We start from the raw sequence: 18,542 nt of genomic DNA, 5'->3' as shown, positions 1-18,542 counted from the left end.
ACTAGGGACAGGCAGAGTGACCAGGGCCTGGGACAGGCAGAGTAACCAGGGCCTGGGACAGGCAGAGTGACCAGCGTGACTGGGCTGGGGCCCGGGACAGACCCAGTGACCAGGGCCTGAGAGAGGCAGAGTGACCAGGGCCTTGGAAGGTAGTGACCAGCGCCTGGGACAGGCAGAGTGACCAGCGTGACTGGGCTGGGGCCTGGGACAGGCAGGGTGACCAGGACCAGGGACAGGCATAGTGACCAGGGCCTGGGTCAGACAGAGTGACCAGGGCCTGGGACAGGCAGAGTGACCAGGACCTGGGACAGGCAGGGTGACCCGGACCTGGGACAGGCAGAGTGACCAGGGCCTGGGTCAGACAGAGTGACCGGGGCCTGGGTCAGACAAAGTGACCAGGGCCTGGGTCAGGCAGAGTGACCTGGCCGAGGCCTGGGACAGGCAGGGTGACCAGGGCCTGGGACAGGCAGAGTGACCAGAGCCTGGGACAGGCAGAGTGAACAGGGCCTGGGTCAGACAGAGTGACCAGGGCCTGGGTCAGACAAAGTGACCAGGGCCTGGGTCAGGCAGAGTGACCTTGCCGGGGCCTGAGAGAGGCAGAGTGACCTTGCCGGGGCCTGAGAGAGGCAGAGTGACCAGGGCCTGGGATAGGCAGAGTGACCAGGGCCTGGGACAGGCAGAGTGACCTGGCCGGGGCCTGAGAGAGGCAGAGTGGCCGGGGCCTGGGATAGGCAGAGTGACAAGGGCCTGGGACAGGTAGAGTGACCAGGGTCTGGGACAGGCAGAGTGACCTGGCCAGGGCCTGAGACAGGCAGTGACCAGGGCCTGGGACAGTTAGAGTGACCAGGGTTTGGGACAGGCGGAGTGACCTGGCCAGGGCCTGGGACAGGCGGAGTGACCAGGGCCTGGGAGAGGCAGAGTGACCAGGGCCTGGGACAGGTAGAGTGACCAGGGTCTGGGACAGGCGGAGTGACCTGGCCAGGGCCTGGGACAGGCAGAGTGACCAGGGTCTGGGACAGGCAGAGTGACCTGGCCAGGGCCTGGGACAGGCAGAGTGACCAGGGCCTGGGACAGGTAGAGTGACCAGGGTGTGGGACAGGTGGAGTGACCAGGGCCTGGGACAGGCGGAGTGACCAGGGCCTGGGACAGGCGGAGTGACCAGGGCCTGGGACAGGCAGAGTGACCAGGGCCTGGGACAGGCAGAGTGACCAGGGCCTGGGACAGGCAGAGTGACCAGGGCCTGGGACAGGCAGAGTGACCAGGGCCTGGGACAGGCAGAGTGACCAGGGCCTGGGACAGGCAGAGTGACCAGGGCCTGGGACAGGCAGAGTGACCAGGGCCTGGGACAGGCAGAGTGACCAGGGCCTGGGACAGGCAGAGTGACCAGGGCCTGGGACAGGCAGAGTGACCAGGGCCTGGGACAGGCAGAGTGACCAGGGCCTGGGACAGGCAGAGTGACCAGGGCCTGGGACAGGCAGAGTGACCAGGGCCTGGGACAGGCAGAGTGACCAGGGCCTGGGACAGGCAGAGTGACCAGGGCCTGGGACAGGCAGAGTGACCAGGGCCTGGGACAGGCAGAGTGACCAGGGCCTGGGACAGGCAGAGTGACCAGGGCCTGGGACAGGCAGAGTGACCAGGGCCTGGGACAGGCAGAGTGACCAGGGCCTGGGACAGGCAGAGTGACCAGGGCCTGGGACAGGCAGAGTGACCAGGGCCTGGGACAGGCAGAGTGACCAGGGCCTGGGACAGGCAGAGTGACCAGGGCCTGGGACAGGCAGAGTGACCAGGGCCTGGGACAGGCAGAGTGACCAGGGCCTGGGACAGGCAGAGTGACCAGGGCCTGGGACAGGCAGAGTGACCAGGGCCTGGGACAGGCAGAGTGACCAGGGCCTGGGACAGGCAGAGTGACCAGGGCCTGGGACAGGCAGAGTGACCAGGGCCTGGGACAGGCAGAGTGACCAGGGCCTGGGACAGGCAGAGTGACCAGGGCCTGGGACAGGCAGAGTGACCAGGGCCTGGGACAGGCAGAGTGACCAGGGCCTGGGACAGGCAGAGTGACCAGGGCCTGGGACAGGCAGAGTGACCAGGGCCTGGGACAGGCAGAGTGACCAGGGCCTGGGACAGGCAGAGTGACCAGGGCCTGGGACAGGCAGAGTGACCAGGGCCTGGGACAGGCAGAGTGACCAGGGCCTGGGACAGGCAGAGTGACCAGGGCCTGGGACAGGCAGAGTGACCAGGGCCTGGGACAGGCAGAGTGACCAGGGCCTGGGACAGGCAGAGTGACCAGGGCCTGGGACAGGCAGAGTGACCAGGGCCTGGGACAGGCAGAGTGACCAGGGCCTGGGACAGGCAGAGTGACCAGGGCCTGGGACAGGCAGAGTGACCAGGGCCTGGGACAGGCAGAGTGACCAGGGCCTGGGACAGGCAGAGTGACCAGGGCCTGGGACAGGCAGAGTGACCAGGGCCTGGGACAGGCAGAGTGACCAGGGCCTGGGACAGGCAGAGTGACCAGGGCCTGGGACAGGCAGAGTGACCAGGGCCTGGGACAGGCAGAGTGACCAGGGCCTGGGACAGGCAGAGTGACCAGGGCCTGGGACAGGCAGAGTGACCAGGGCCTGGGACAGGCAGAGTGACCAGGGCCTGGGACAGGCAGAGTGACCAGGGCCTGGGACAGGCAGAGTGACCAGGGCCTGGGACAGGCAGAGTGACCAGGGCCTGGGACAGGCAGAGTGACCAGGGCCTGGGACAGGCAGAGTGACCAGGGCCTGGGACAGGCAGAGTGACCAGGGCCTGGGCAGGCAGAGTGACCAGGGCCTGGGACAGGCAGAGTGACCAGGGCCTGGGACAGGCAGAGTGACCAGGGCCTGGGACAGGCAGAGTGACCAGGGCCTGGGACAGGCAGAGTGACCAGGGCCTGGGACAGGCAGAGTGACCAGGGCCTGGGACAGGCAGAGTGACCAGGGCCTGGGACAGGCAGAGTGACCAGGGCCTGGGACAGGCAGAGTGACCAGGGCCTGGGACAGGCAGAGTGACCAGGGCCTGGGACAGGCAGAGTGACCAGGGCCTGGGACAGGCAGAGTGACCAGGGCCTGGGACAGGCAGAGTGACCAGGGCCTGGGACAGGCAGAGTGACCAGGGCCTGGGACAGGCAGAGTGACCAGGGCCTGGGACAGGCAGAGTGACCAGGGCCTGGGACAGGCAGAGTGACCAGGGCCTGGGACAGGCAGAGTGACCAGGGCCTGGGTCAGGCAGAGTGACCAGGGCCTGGGTCAGGCAGAGTGACCAGGGCCTGGGTCAGGCAGAGTGACCAGGGCCTGGGTCAGACAGGGTGACCAGGGCCTGGGTCAGACAGGGTGACCAGGGCCTGGGTCAGACAGGGTGACCAGGGCCTGGGTCAGACAGGGTGACCAGGGCCTGGGTCAGACAGGGTGACCAGGGCCTGGGTCAGACAGGGTGACCAGGGCCTGGGTCAGACAGGGTGACCAGGGCCTGGGTCAGACAGGGTGACCAGGGCCTGGGTCAGACAGGGTGACCAGGGCCTGGGTCAGACAGGGTGACCAGGGCCTGGGTCAGACAGGGTGACCAGGGCCTGGGTCAGACAGGGTGACCAGGGCCTGGGTCAGACAGGGTGACCAGGGCCTGGGTCAGACAGGGTGACCAGGGCCTGGGTCAGACAGGGTGACCAGGGCCTGGGTCAGACAGGGTGACCAGGGCCTGGGTCAGACAGAGTGACCAGGGCCTGGGTCAGACAGAGTGACCAGGGCCTGGGTCAGACAGAGTGACCAGGGCCTGGGTCAGACAGAGTGACCAGGGCCTGGGTCAGACAGAGTGACCAGGGCCTGGGTCAGACAGAGTGACCAGGGCCTGGGTCAGACAGAGTGACCAGGGCCTGGGTCAGACAGAGTGACCAGGGCCTGGGTCAGACAGAGTGACCAGGGCCTGGGTCAGGCAGAGTGACCAGGGCCTGGGTCAGGCAGAGTGACCAGGGCCTGGGTCAGGCAGAGTGACCAGGGCCTGGGTCAGGCAGAGTGACCAGGGCCTGGGTCAGGCAGAGTGACCAGGGCCTGGGTCAGGCAGAGTGACCAGGGCCTGGGTCAGGCAGAGTGACCAGGGCCTGGGTCAGGCAGAGTGACCAGGGCCTGGGTCAGGCAGAGTGACCAGGGCCTGGGACAGGCAGAGTGACCAGGGCCTGGGACAGGCAGAGTGACCAGGGCCTGGGACAGGCAGGGTGACCAGGGCCTGGGACAGGCAGGGTGACCAGGGCCTGGGACAGGCAGGGTGACCAGGGCCTGGGACAGGCAGGGTGACCAGGGCCTGGGACAGGCAGAGTGACCAGGACCTGGGACAGGCAGGGTGACCAGGACCTGGGTCAGACAGAGTGACCAGGGCCTGGGTCAGACAGAGTGACCAGGGCCTGGGTCAGGCAGAGTGACCTGGCCGGGGCCTGAGAGAGGCAGAGTGACCAGGGCCTGGGACAGGCAGAGTAACCAGGGCCTGGGATAGGCAGAGTGACCAGCGTGACTGGGCCGGGGCCTGGGACAGGCAGAGTGACCAGGGCCTGGGACAGGCAGGGTGACCAGAGTGACCAGAGCCTGGGACAGGCAGGGTGACCAGAGTGACCAGGGCCTGGGACAGGCAGAGTGACCTGGCCGGGGCCTGAGAGAGGGAGCGTGACCAGGGCCTGGGACAGGCAGAGTGACCTGGCCGGGGCCTGAGAGAGGCAGAGTGGCCGGGGCCTGAGAGAGGCAGAGTGACCAGGGCCTGAGAGAGGGAGCGTGACCAGGGCCTGGGACAGGCGGAGTGACCTGGCCAGGGCCTGGGACAGGCAGAGTGACCAGGGCCTGGGAGAGGCAGAGTGACCAGGGCCTGGGACAGGTAGAGTGACCAGGGTCTGGGACAGGGAGAGTGACCTGGCCAGGGCCTGGGACAGGCAGAGTGACCAGGGCCTGGGACAGGTAGTGACCAGGGTCTGGGACAGGCGGATGGACCTGGCCAGGGCCTGGGACAGGCAGAGTGACCAGGGTCTGGGACAGGCAGAGTGACCTGGCCAGGGCCTGGGACAGGCAGAGTGACCAGGGCCTGGGACAGGCAGAGTGACCAGGGCCTGGGACAGGCAGAGTGACCAGGGCCTGGGTCAGACATAGTGACCAGGGCCTGGGTCAGACAGAGTGACCAGGGCCTGGGTCAGACAGAGTGACCAGGGCCTGGGTCAGACAGAGTGACCAGGGCCTGGTACAGGCAGAGTGACCAGGGCCTGGGTCAGACAAAGTGACCAGGGCCTGGGTCAGGCAGAGTGACCTGGCCGAGGCCTGGGACAGGCAGGGTGACCAGGGCCTGGGACAGGCAGAGTGACCAGGGCCTGGGACAGGCAGAGTGACCAGGGCCTGGGACAGGCAGAGTGACCAGGGCCTGGGACAGGCAGAGTGACCAGGGCCTGGGACAGGCAGAGTGACCAGGGCCTGGGACAGGCAGAGTGACCAGGGCCTGGGTCAGACAGAGTGACCAGGGCCTGGGTCAGACAGAGTGACCAGGGCCTGGGTCAGACAGAGTGACCAGGGCCTGGGTCAGACAGAGTGACCAGGGCCTGGGTCAGACAGAGTGACCAGGGCCTGGGTCAGACAGAGTGACCAGGGCCTGGGTCAGACAAAGTGACCAGGGCCTGGGTCAGGCAGAGTGACCTGGCCGAGGCCTGGGACAGGCAGGGTGACCAGGGCCTGGGACAGGCAGAGTGACCAGGGCCTGGGACAGGCAGAGTGACCAGGGCCTGGGACAGGCAGAGTGAACAGGGCCTGGGTCAGACAGAGTGACCAGGGCCTGGGTCAGACAAAGTGACCAGGGCCTGGGTCAGACAGAGTGACCAGGGCCTGGGTCAGACAAAGTGACCAGGGCCTGGGTCAGGCAGAGTGACCTGGCCGGAGCCTGAGAGAGGCAGAGTGGCCGGGGCCTGAGAGAGGGAGCGTGACCAGGGCCTGGGACAGGCAGAGTGACCTGGCCGGGGCCTGAGAGAGGCAGAGTGGCCGGGGCCTGAGAGAGGGAGCGTGACCAGGGCCTGGGACAGGCAGAGTGACCTGGCCGGGGCCTGAGAGAGGCAGAGTGGCCGGGGCCTGAGAGAGGCAGAGTGACCAGGGCCTGGGAGAGGCAGAGTGACCAGGGCCTGGGACAGGCAGAGTGACCTGGCCAGGGCCTGAGACAGGCAGAGTGACCAGGGCCTGGGACAGGTAGAGTGACCTGGCCAGGGCCTGGGACAGGCAGAGTGACCAGGGCCTGGGAGAGGCAGAGTGACCAGGGCCTGGGACAGGTAGAGTGACCAGGGTCTGGGACAGGCAGAGTGACCTGGCCAGGGCCTGGGACAGGCAGAGTGACCAGGGCCTGGGACAGGTAGAGTGACCAGGGTCTGGGACAGGCGGAGTGACCTGGCCAGGGCCTGGGACAGGCAGAGTGACCAGGGTCTGGGACAGGCAGAGTGACCTGGCCAGGGCCTGGGACAGGTAGAGTGACCAGGGCCTGGGACAGGTAGAGTGACCAGGGCCTGGGACAGGAGGAGTGACCAGGGCCTGGGGAGGCAGAGAGGGACCAGGGTCTGGGACAGGCGGAGTGACCAGGGTCTGGGACAGGAGGAGTGACCAGGGCCTGGGACAGGCGGAGCGACCAGGCCTGGGACAGGCAGAGTGACCGGGCCGGGACCTGGGACAGGCAGAGTGACCAGGGTCTGGGACAGGCGGAGTGACGAGGGTCTGGGACAGGAGGAGTGACCAGGGCCTGGGGAGGCAGAGAGGGACCAGGCAACATTGCAACTCCAATCAGGAACCTAGAGTTTGGCAGGTTGGGTGCTGGGAGGATGTTCCCCCGGAGGGAGAATCTAGAACAAGGAGAGGGATCGTTTCATGGAGAGACTTTCAGAATAAGGGATCTGCCATTTAAGACTGAGCTGAGAAGGAGTTTCTTTACGCGGGTCATTGATCTTTGGCATTCTCTCCCACAGCAAGAGCAATGGAGGCTGTGGGTCACTGAATAGATTTAAGGTGGAGTTAGATTTTTTTCATTAACAAAAAGAGTCAAGGATTATGGGTGCGGGGGGCGGGGTAGAGTAAAGGCCACAATTATATCAGCCTTGATCCTTTGGAATGGTGGGGCAGGAACAATGGATAAATGACCGATTCCTGCTCTTTGTTATGGTCCTATGCTGTGGGGCTGGTTTAGCACAGTGGGCTAAACAGCTGGCTTGTAATGCGGAACAACGCCGGCAGCACGGGTTCAATTCCCGTACCAGCCTCCCCGAACAGGTGCCGGAATGTGGCGACTAGGGGCTTTTCACAGTAACTTCATTGAAGCCGACTTGTGACAATAAGCGATTATTATATTGTATTATTACAAGAGTAGGTCAGAGGCTGCAAATACCTTTTGCAGCAAGCAAACCACCCCCCCCCCCCCCCCTCGCCCCCACAACCTGACTCCCCAAAACTGTCCTTCCTCTAAAAGGTGCAAGTCAGGAGTCTGATGGAATACTCTGTGCTTGTCTGGTGAGTGCAGCTTCAACAAGATTTAAAGCTCGACGCCATCTAGGATAAAGCATCACCCCAAAAACCACATTAAATATTCACTCCCTCCAACACGTGGTGCCGCTCCATCTCCTACAAGATGCACAGCAACAAGTTGCGAAGCAGTCGCTGACAGCACCTTTCAAACCCGTAACCTGCCCCACCTGGAAGGACAAGGGCAGTAAATGCACCCCACAACCACCTGCAGTTCCCCTGAGCCACACACTATTGTGGCTTGGAAATATCAAAAGGAAGATGGACTATTTTCTAAACGGTGACAAAATTCATAATGCTGAAGTGCAAAGGGACTTGGGAGTCCTAGTCCAGGATTCTCTAACGGTAAACTTGCAGGTTGAGTCCGTAATTAAGAAAGCAAATGCAATGTGGTCATTCATCTCAAGAGGCTTGGAATATAAAAGCAGGGATGTACTTCTGAAGCTTTATAAAGCATTAGTTAGGCCCCATTTAGAATACTGTGAGCAATTTTGGGCCCCACACCTCAGGAAGGACATACTGGCACTGGAGCGGGTCCAGCGGAGATTCACACGGATGATCCCAGGAATGGTAGGCCTAACATACGATGAACGTCTGAGGATCCTGGGATTATATTCATTGGAGTTTAGGAGGTTGAGGGGAGATCTAATAGAAACTTACAAGATAATGAATGGCTTAGATAGGGTGGACGTAGGGAAGTTGTTTCCATTAGCAGGGGAGACTAGGACCCGGGGGCACAGCCTTAGAATAAAAGGGAGTCACTTTAGAACAGAGATGAGGAGACGTTTCTTCAGCCAGAGAGTGGTGGGTCTGTGGAATTCATTGCCACAGAGGGCGGTGGAGGCCGGGACGTTGAGTGTCTTTAAGACAGAAGTTGATAAATTCTTGATTTCTCGAGGAATTAAGGGCTATGGAGAGAGAGCGGGTAAATGGAGTTGAAATCAGCCATGATTGAATGGTGGAGTGGATTCGATGGGCTGAATGGCCTTACTTCCGCTCCTATGTCTTATGGTCTAAGACGTGTGGAGAGATTGTCTAGACCAGGGATGTACTTCTGAGGCTGTATAAGGCTGTGATCAGACCCCATTTGGAGTATTGTGAGCAGTTTTGGGCCCTGTATCTAAGGAAGGATGTGCTGGCCTTGGAAAGGGTCCAGAGGAGGTTCACAAGAATGATCCCTGGAACGAAGAACTTGTCGTATGAGGAACGTTTGAGGACTCTGGGTCTGTACTCGTTGGAGTTTAGAAGGATGAGGGGGGGATCTTATTGAAACTTACAGGATACTGCGAGTCCTGGATAGAGTGGACGCGGAGAGGATGTTTCCACTTGTCGGAAAAACTAGAAGCAGAGGACGCAATTTCAGATTAAAGGGACGATCCTTTAAAACAGAGATGAGGAGGAATTTCTTCAGCCAGACGGGGGTGACTCTGTGGAACTCTTTACCGCACGAGGCTGTGGAGGCCAATTCACTGAGTGTCTTTAAGACAGAGATAGATAGGTTCTTGATTAATAAGGGGATCAGGGGTTATGGAGAGAAGGCAGGAGAATGGGGATGAGAAAAATATCAGCCATGATTGAATGGCGGAGCAGACTCGATGGGCCGAGTGGCCTAATTCTGCTCCTATATCTGATGGTTTTATCAGTCCATAAGAGGGTCATTTAGGAGTCTGGTGACAGTGGGGAAGAAGCTGTTTTTGAGTCTGCTCGTGCGTGTTCTCAGACTTCTGTATCTCCTGCCCGATGGAAGAAGCTGGAAGAGTGAGTAAGCCTGGTGGGAGGCGTCTTTGATTATGCTGCCCGCTTTCCCCAGGCAGCGGGAGCTGTAGATGGAGGCAGCGGGAGGTGTAGATGGAGGCAGCGGGAGGTGTAGATGGAGGCAGGTTTGTGTGATGGACGGGGCGGTGTTCACGACTTTCGTTCATTACCAACCTTCCAGCAGGTTTATGCGGGTTGGAAGAGGAGAGGTTGGCTAGGAGAGTATTGTAATCAAGTATAGAGGAAACAAAGTCATGGATGAGGGTCTCGGCAGCAGAAATATATTTTTAGATAATTTCAGTTGCATCATATGACCTAAAAATCTGATGTTTCAGTATATTGGGCGAATTGTTTAAGGTGAAGCTGCTGGTAGGTTTCATACCTTGATATCCCTGCTTTTGGTTCTTAGCTTGTTGACCTGAGATTCAGCTATCTCAGCACGTTCCTCAGCATCATTCAGCTCATGTTGTAATGTCCTGTACTTGGTTAGGTTGGTGCTGGCATTTCCTTCCTGTGATGAAACCACAAAATATTATTTGCTCAGTAAATGGGTATAAATGTGACAAAACTTGGTGTCACTCCGGGTAAACTCACAGCCTCTTCAGCCTGTCGCTTGTAGCCCTTGACTTTCAGCTGCAGCTTGTCAATGAGGTCTTGCATACAAAAGATGTTTTTCCTGTCCTCCTCACCCTGGGAAGGGAATTGACAGGTTAACACTGTGGCAGGACGGCACACTTTCCCTAGTCTCACTACTCTCAATGTTTATTCACTTACCAAAATGGCCAATTGTTTATTTTCACTATTGTTAGAGGGTTTAACCAGGTTTCTTTCAATAAACACAATGATTCATTAGTTATGAAACACAACTTGCTTTTTAAAAATAAGTTTTTAAAACTAATTGGTTCATGAACGAATTGTAATCAGGAAGTATAACTAAATACCCCTTTAAATCCCAATACGCACATATATACACACACACACATACAGAGGACACACACAGGACAAAACAGGGTCTCAGCAGAGGTTGGGTTTAAGGAAAATAGTTCTTTTTGACCAATCGGAAAACTTTATGAAAAAGGATAAAGTTCGAAGGGTTTTGACACTGTCGATCTGCGTGTGCAAAGACAAATAACTGGTCGCAGATGTTGCCTGGAAATTCTTTCCGAAGGAGCTTGAGCAATGTCCTTGTGTTCTCTCTCTCATCTCAGTTTCTTGGGTTTCCAAATACAGATGAGTTATAACAAGATGAAGATTACTAGCTGGATATTGACAATTACACGGAATTACAGCCAAGATCAGGCGAGGGCGGGTTGGGCAACCTTTTATTTTATTCCCACACTAGGTTCAAAACAGAAACTCATCTGTGCTCAGCCTCTGAAAACAGTAGTCTTTATTCTCTAACAATTAATGTTCAGATAAACAAATAGTTATTTTCTTCTCTGGTGCCTTGCTGGTCATTTAGTTCAAGTCAGGTGACTGCTTGGAAAAGTCAGTTCCCAATCAAATAATTCAATGTCTATGCAATTAAAAGAAGACATTGTTCTTGGAGATTTGTATTCATAACAATACCAGACCTGCAATTTCATGGGTGAACTTTCAGAACCTTGAATCCCGTGACAGAGCTACTTCCCTCTGCTCTGCTACCAACAACTTACTGTAAGTCTCATCCCCATATCACCCGTGTTCACTGAGTTACTTTCAGACAAGGGACTTTTAAAATTCTAATCTTAGTTTTCAAATTCTCCATGACTTTTGCCCTCCCTATCTCTAATCTCCTCCAGTCCCACAACCCTCCGATACCTTTGCACTCCTCACCCTCCCTATCATCTCCCCCAGTCCCATACCCTCTGAGATCTCTGCACTCCTCACCCTCCTGTACCTCACTGTCATCTCCTCGAGCCCCACAACCCTCCCAGATCACTCAACTCTTCTAATACTGGCCTCTTGTACAAGTCTGAGTTTAATTGCTCCAACATTGGTCGCAGTGCCTTCAGTTGCTTTCACCACCTCTCTCTCTGGCGTTCCCCCACACAGGCGTTCCCTCTCTCTGGAGTTCCCGCTCTCTGGCGTTTCCGGTCTCTGGCGTTCCCTCACTCTGGCTTTCCCTCACTCTGGCATTGCCCCACTCTGGCATTGCCCCACTCTGGCGTTCCCTCTCTCTGGCGTTCCCTCACTCTGGCGTTCCCGCTCTCTGGCGTTCCCTCCCTCTGGTGTTCCCTGTCTCTGGCGTTCCCCCACATTGGCGTTCCCCGACTCTGGTGTTCCCGCTCTCTGGTGTTCCCGCTCTCTGGCGTTCCCGCTCTCTGGCGTTCCCCCACTCTGGCGTCCCCCACTCTGGCGTCCCCCACTCTGGCGTTCCCCCTCTCTGGCGTTTCCCCTCTCTGGCGTTCCCCATCTCTGGCGTTCCCCCACTCTGGCGTTCCCCCACTCTGGCGTTCCCGCTCTCTGGCGTTCCCGCTCTCTGGCGTCCCCCCACTCTGGCGTCCCCCCACTCTGGCGTCCCCCCACCCTGGCGTCCCCCCACCCTGGCGTCCCCCACTCTGGCGTTCCCCATCTCTGGCGTTCCCCATCTCTGGCGTTCCCCATCTCTGGCGTTCCCCCACTCTGGCGTTCCCCCACTCTGGCGTTCCCGCTCTCTGGCGTTCCCCCACTCTGGCGTTCCCCCACTCTGGCGTTCCCCCTCTCTGGCGTTCCCCCACTCTGGCGTTCCCCCACTCTGGCGTTCCCCCTCTCTGCCGTTCCCGCTCTCTGGCGTTCCCCCACTCTGGCGTTCCCCCTCTCTGGCGTTTCCCCTCTCTGGCGTTCCCCGTCTCTGCCGTTCCCCCACTCTGGCGTTCCCCCACTCTGGCGTTCCCCCACTCTGGCGTTCCCGCACTCTGGCGTTCCCGCACTCTGGCGTTCCCGCACTCTGGCGTTCCCGCACTCTGGCGTTCCCGCACTCTGGCGTTCCCCCACTCTGGCGTTCCCCCACTCTGGCGTTCCCCCACTCTGGCGTTCCCCCACTCTGGCGTTTCCCTCTCTGCCGTTCCCCCACTCTGGCGTTCCCCCACTCTGGCGTTCCCGCACTCTGGCGTTCCCGCTCTCTGGCGTTCCCTCACTCTGGCGTTCCCGCTCTCTGGCGTTCCCGCACTCTGGCGTTCTCCCTCTCTGGCGTTCTCCCTCTCTGGCGTTCCACCTCTCTGGCGTTCCCCCTCTCTGGCGTTCCCCGTCTCTGGCGTTCCCCGACTCTGGCGTTCCCGCTCTCTGGCGTTCCCGCTCTCTGGCGTTCCCGCTCTCTGGCGTTCTCCCTCTCTGGCGTTCCCCCTCTCTGGCGTTCCCCCTCTCTGGCGTTCCCCCTCTCTGGCGTTCCCCGTCTCTGGCGTTCCCCCACTCTGGCGTTCCCGCACTCTGGCGTTCCCGCACTCTGGCGTTCCCGCACTCTGGCGTTCCCGCACTCTGGCGTTCCCGCACTCTGGCGTTCCCCCTCTCTGGCGTTCCCTCACTCTGGCGTTCCCTGTCTCTGGCGTTCCCACACTCTGCCGTTCCCACACTCTGCCGTTCCCTCACTCTGGCGTTCCCGCTCTCTGGCGTTCCCTCACTCTGGCGTTCCCGCTCTCTGGCGTTCCCTCACTCTGGCGTTCCCGCTCTCTGGCGTTTCCTCACTCTGACGTTCCCGCTCTCTGGCGTTCCCTCACTCTGACGTTCCCTCACTCTGGCGTTCCCTCACTCTGCCGTTCCCTCACTCTGGCGTTCCCGCTCTCTGGCGTTCCCTCACTCTGCCGTTCCCTCACTCTGGCGTTCCCGCTCTCTGGCGTTTCCTCACTCTGACGTTCCCGCTCTCTGGCGTTCCCTCACTCTGACGTTCCCTCACTCTGCCGTTCCCTCACTCTGGCGTTCCCTCACTCTGCCGTTCCCGCTCTCTGGCGTTCCCTCACTCTGACGTTCCCTCACTCTGGCGTTTCCTCACTCTGGCGTTCCCTCACTCTGGCGTTCCCGCTCTCTGGCGTTTCCTCACTCTGGCGTTTCCTCACTCTGCCGTTCCCTCACTCTGCCGTTCCCTCACTCTGGCGTTTCCTCACTCTCTACCTCTATTCCTCCTTTAAGACGCTCTAATACTGTGTTTTATAATGCCGTGTTAAGTCTCTTGGGATATTTCACTACGTTAAAGGTGCTGAAGGGAAGGTAATGAACCTTTCACAAAATGAATTAAATTGTAACTTCCTGTAGCTGGAGTGAAAGTCGGAAATACCTTGAAGTGGAGGCACCGTTCCTGATCAATCAAGAATAAAAGTAAAGTCGCCACAGTCCCAGGTGACCATGGGCTGCTTTCCCCTTTGAGGGGGGGAGGTGACTGGTGGTGATTTCACCTGGAGATCATCACACCTCAGGCGAGGGGTAAGGTTGAGAAGGCAAAGTCGGTACGGGGATTTGAACTCGTGTTACTGGCCTTGCTCTGCATCCTCAACCAACTGCCTAGCCAGGGGTGCGACAGGGTCGAGTAGAGAAGGTGTTTCCAAATGTGGAAGAGGAAAACCAGGGGCCATCAACAGATGATAGTCCCTCATAAATCCATTCGAGAATTCAGGTGAAATGTCTACCCAGACTACCACATGGAGTAGTCCCTGCGAGGCAGTGGTATTATCACAGGACTAGTAAAGCAGAGACCCAGGATAATTCTCTGGAGACCCGGGTTTGAATCCCACCACAGCAGATGGTGAAATTTGAATTCAATAAAAATCTGGAATTAAAGGTCTAATGATCATGAAACCATTTTAATTGTCGTAAAAACCCATCTGGGTCACTAATGCCCTTTAGGGAAGGAAATCTGCCGTCCTTACCTGGTCTGGCCTACATGTGACTCCAGACCCACAGCAAAGTGGTTGCTCTTAAATTAGGGATGGGCAATAAATGCTGCGACATCCATGTACGAATAAAAAAAGTGAATAAGAAAAGATGCGTGAATCTAGATAAATGCATGAAGGAGTAAGGAATAGAAAGATAAGTTGATAGGAAAGGACACTGTCAACTCACCACCTAGTGACACCTGCAGGAGGTGCTGCTGACAGCTGTGTTTCAGTCTGATTTGGGATGTCAATGAATTTGGGTTCAGGGATGACGGGTGAGTATTATGGAAATTAGTGACATGATTGGAGTCGTGACTGAAACAGATGAATGGGATGCGGAACGAGGCCAAAGAGAATAATGGCAGGGAGCTGATGGGCCACAGGCGTCCGGACTCCTCCCTATTTCTTACTCTAAGGTGGGAATGTGCAGCAATTCAGGTTCCTGCTTAAGGAAATGCAGCAATGATGGTGGCAGGAAAGGTGAAGGATTCCACGTAAATTGGCAGTTTTACCTGGTACATCTGTTCCTTGATTCTCCTCTCATACTTTCGAAGGCCTTTCATAGATTCTGCATTTTTCCTTTGTTCAGTCTCCAGCTCAGATTCCAGCTCCCTCACCTGGAAAACAGAAAAGAAAATCACTCAGTGAAGCAAGGTTTTGCTGAAACATTCATGCTGCAATTCAGACAGAGACTGGATTTGAAGAGAATTCTGTATAATTATTTGTGAATTCCCACGTTTTAAAGAAGAATAATTGGAGCCATCTTTAAGTGAAGTACGTTAGCGATGGTGCTGTTTATGTGGATTGAAGCTAGTCTGATTGGGGTGGATATTTTGCCTGTTCATCAAACTGAATTAGTCATCAAAACTCATTTCTCTCACTGTTTGCACAGCTGGGCTAAGAATTTGAAGTTTGGGTGCAGGAATGTGAATCTGTTTCAGATCTCGAGGGAACCTCAGTCCTGTCGCTGTGTAGATACAGACAGTGCAAATCAAATCAACCCCATAATATGCTGCTTCTGGGCTGCGTTGTAACTCAGGTTGTATTCAAGGCTGGATTTACGCGATGTCACCGCCTCCATGAGCTGAATGCTGAAACTTTCTTCCAAAACGGTTTCTTTTCAATTTAGTGACGGGTCACCAATGATGACGAGGAGGCGGGGCAACATTCTGGACCCTCACGTCTTCTCAATATCAGCTCCCTCCGGCCCAGCAGTGGCCTCACCATTTTGCATGGAAGCAGGATTGGAGCTCACTATTCTTTGCTCGGTGACCAGATAAACTCAATGAGCTATCTAAGAGTTGAAGAAACAAAAGCAAAATGCTACAGATGCTGGAACTGAGATTCTGGAAATTCAGGGCCGATCAGGCCGTGTGGACTGAGTAAAACAGATTATATTCATGGAGAGTGAAACAGTTAATGTTTCAGGAATGTCTCTTCCATTAGTTATAGACTTGACACATTAACATTGTTTCTCTCTCTCAGATACTGGTGGACCTGCTGAATATTTCCAGCATTTGTATAAAGGCCAGGTGGTTAAATTCTTCAGTTTCTTTGAAAGCTGTAAGAATTTGGAATTCCCCAGAAACCAAGGGGGTGCTGGCATTGTTTTCACTCCTTCCTCTGAGCTCGCCTGCCTTCTAATATCCCGCTCCCACCCACCAGCTACTTATTCTGCCTGGGATAGAAACATAAAAAATAGGAGGGGCCATTCGGCCCTTTGAGCTTACTCCTCCATTCAATCTGATCCCAGCTCCTCCTCAATCACAACACACTCCACATGCTTCCCTTCAACAACCTTAGAGTCTAGAAATCTGTCTGTTTCCTTCTGAAGTATATTCCATGACTTGACCTCCACGGCCTTCACCACCCTCTGAGTGAGGAGGTTTCTCTAAATCTCATTTCTAAATGGCCTACCCCACATCCTGAGACTGGGGTGCGGGGGAGACTTGCCGATGAATCTATCTGGCTTCAGGACCTTGCTCCAGGTGAGCTGCATCCTTGCCCCAACTCCTATCCCTGCTCCCAGCTCTAACCGCGTGTAGGCTGAACAAATACTGACTCTTTTGCTGATGTAACTCACTCTAGTCTCCAGTTTCTGAATCTGTTTCTTGCCTCCCTTCAACGCAATCTGTTCAGCTTCACTCAATCGCAGCTGCAAGTCTTTCGTTGTCTGTTCCATGTTCTTTTTCATCCTCTCCAGATGTGCACTGGTATCTTGTTCCTTCTTCAGTTCCTCTGCCATCATTGCAGCCTGAAAACATTAAAGCTGATGATTAGAAACAAACACGAAGAATGGGAATGTATTAATATTTAACAAATTGGAGTTCTCGGACTGTCTGCTTGATAGTGACTAAATCCTGTCATGAATCTGGAAATACATTCCTGCTGCTTCTGCAACATATAATGCAGCGTTTTTCATACGGTTTTTTCCCGGGACCCACTTTTGCCACTGACCTCCCTTCGGGACCGTCGCCAGTCGAGCTTTGGGACAACATCACGTTTTCTAACCCAGTCTATCCTGATTCAAGGCAATGTTTGAGACACTGAAGTTTTCAATCCCCAGGCAAGGGAGGGAAAATAAAACATCTCGTTTTCCTGTTCCTATTCACTATCCAGTAGCCTCTGATGCATTGAATTTCTGTCAACATTGAGTGAGAACAGGGTCAGGTGTCTGTGATGTCCTCCCACCTGTAAAGGTTCACTGTCCAGGGTCACACATGAAGGATTGTTACTCATGACAGATACGGGAGGGATGCCAACAATTGTGAATCTGCATTCATCCTCTCGAGGGGGCAAAGGAGAGAAGGAGGAAGATTGAGGTGAGGAGAACAAAGAACAGGTATCAGTGTGAGAGAGCCATTTGTGGTTCTTGTAAATAAAACAGCCATAAACCTGAAGATAGTGATATTAAAATCTTGATTTATAATTGGCTTAAATGAAATTTAGCTATTTGATGCAATTTATTCAACTTCAACCTACATTATTGGGAACAAGTTCATCAATATTGATGAATGTTGACAACACTAAAACTGACCCACAGACAACTGACAAACTAACTGTTCTGGTTGTTATTAACCAGACAAAATGGACATTGAAAAATGTTCTCAAATATTCATAACTCTCCAGTCATGTCCCGGAGAAGGGAGCCGCAGCCAGGATGGGGAGGCGGGGTTTGGGGAGAACCACGAGGCCTACAGGAAATCCATCAAATAACAGCTCCCTCTGGAGTACTGAACTGACATTTTCGGCAGGATTTTCCCTGCTGGATTCTGGATGCTGACATTGGGAAACTGCGTTAGCGGTTGCTGGATTCGGGACACTGTGACCCTCCACGACCCCCTCCACGGACACTTGTCCGTGGGTTGAAAAATCCTGATGTAATGTGGAGTGATGTCAGCAGAGTGTTTGTGTGAGTTATGGGCAGGTCACCATCATAGAATTTACAGTGCAGAAGGAGGCCATTCAGCCCATTGAGTCTGCACCAGCTCTTGGAAAGAGCACTCTACTTAAGCCCCACACCTCTACCCTGTCCCCATAACCCAGTAACGCTACCTAACCTTTTTGGACACTAAGGGCAATTTAGAATGGCCAATCCACCTAACCTGCACAGCTTTGAACTGTGGGAGGAAACCCACGCAGACACAGGGAGAACGTGCAGACTCCGCACAGACAGTGACCCAAGCCGGGAATTGAACCTGGGACCCTGGAGCTATGAAGCTACTGTGCTAACCACTATGCTACCATCCTGCCCATCATACCACCTGGATTGTATGAACAACACCCTTAATCCATAGAATCCCTACAGTGCAGAAGGAGGCCATTCGTCCCATCAAGTCTACACTGACCCTCTGAAAGAGCATCCCACCTAGGCCCACTAAGCCCCTTCAAACCTGCACATGTGGGAGGGAACCGGAGCACCCGGAGGAAATCCACGCAGACACAGGGAGAAAGTGCAAACTCTGCACAGTCACCCAAGGTTGGAATTGAACCCGGGTCCCTGGAGCTGTGAGGCAGCAGTGCTAACCACTGTGCAGCCCATAATGAACCTCTCATTCTGGTCAATAGTTAGGATGTGGAGATGCCGGCGTTGGACTGGGGTGAGCACAGTAAGAAGTCTTACAACACCAGGTTAAAGTCCAACAGGTTTGTTTCGATATCACTAGCTTTCGGAGCGCTGCTCCTTCCTCGGGTGAATGAAGAGGTCTGTTCCAGAAACACATATATAGACAGATTCAAAGATGCCAGACAATGCTTGGAATGCGAGCATTAGCAGGTGATTAAATCTTTACAGATCCAGAGATGGGGTAACCCCAGGTTAAAGAGGTGTGAATTGTGTCAAGCCAGGACAGTTGGTAGGATTTCGCAAGCCCAGGCCAGATGGTGGGGGATGAATGTAATGCGACATGAATCCTAGGTCCCGGTTGAGGCC

General features: G+C 55.9%; 1 protein-coding gene across 3 annotated transcripts in view; it reads right to left on the bottom strand.

Moving 5' to 3' along the window:
* LOC140428683 (myosin-7-like) overlaps positions 1-18,542 on the bottom strand; it is a 324,346-nt gene that overhangs the window by 2,574 nt on the left and 303,230 nt on the right. For all 3 annotated transcript variants that reach the window (XM_072515412.1, XM_072515413.1, XM_072515414.1), the window contains 4 exons: positions 16,194-16,364; positions 14,623-14,727; positions 9,882-9,977; positions 9,670-9,798 (listed from right to left, as the gene is read on the bottom strand). In XM_072515412.1, coding sequence (XP_072371513.1) covers positions 9,670-9,798; positions 9,882-9,977; positions 14,623-14,727; positions 16,194-16,364 — 501 coding nt within the window. The remainder of the gene's footprint in view (positions 1-9,669; positions 9,799-9,881; positions 9,978-14,622; positions 14,728-16,193; positions 16,365-18,542) is intronic.

The sequence above is a fragment of the Scyliorhinus torazame genome, chromosome 8 (assembly GCF_047496885.1).
Source record: "Scyliorhinus torazame isolate Kashiwa2021f chromosome 8, sScyTor2.1, whole genome shotgun sequence".
NCBI classification, from domain to species: domain Eukaryota; kingdom Metazoa; phylum Chordata; class Chondrichthyes; order Carcharhiniformes; family Scyliorhinidae; genus Scyliorhinus; species Scyliorhinus torazame.
This window is presented reverse-complemented; position numbering and strand designations above follow the sequence as displayed.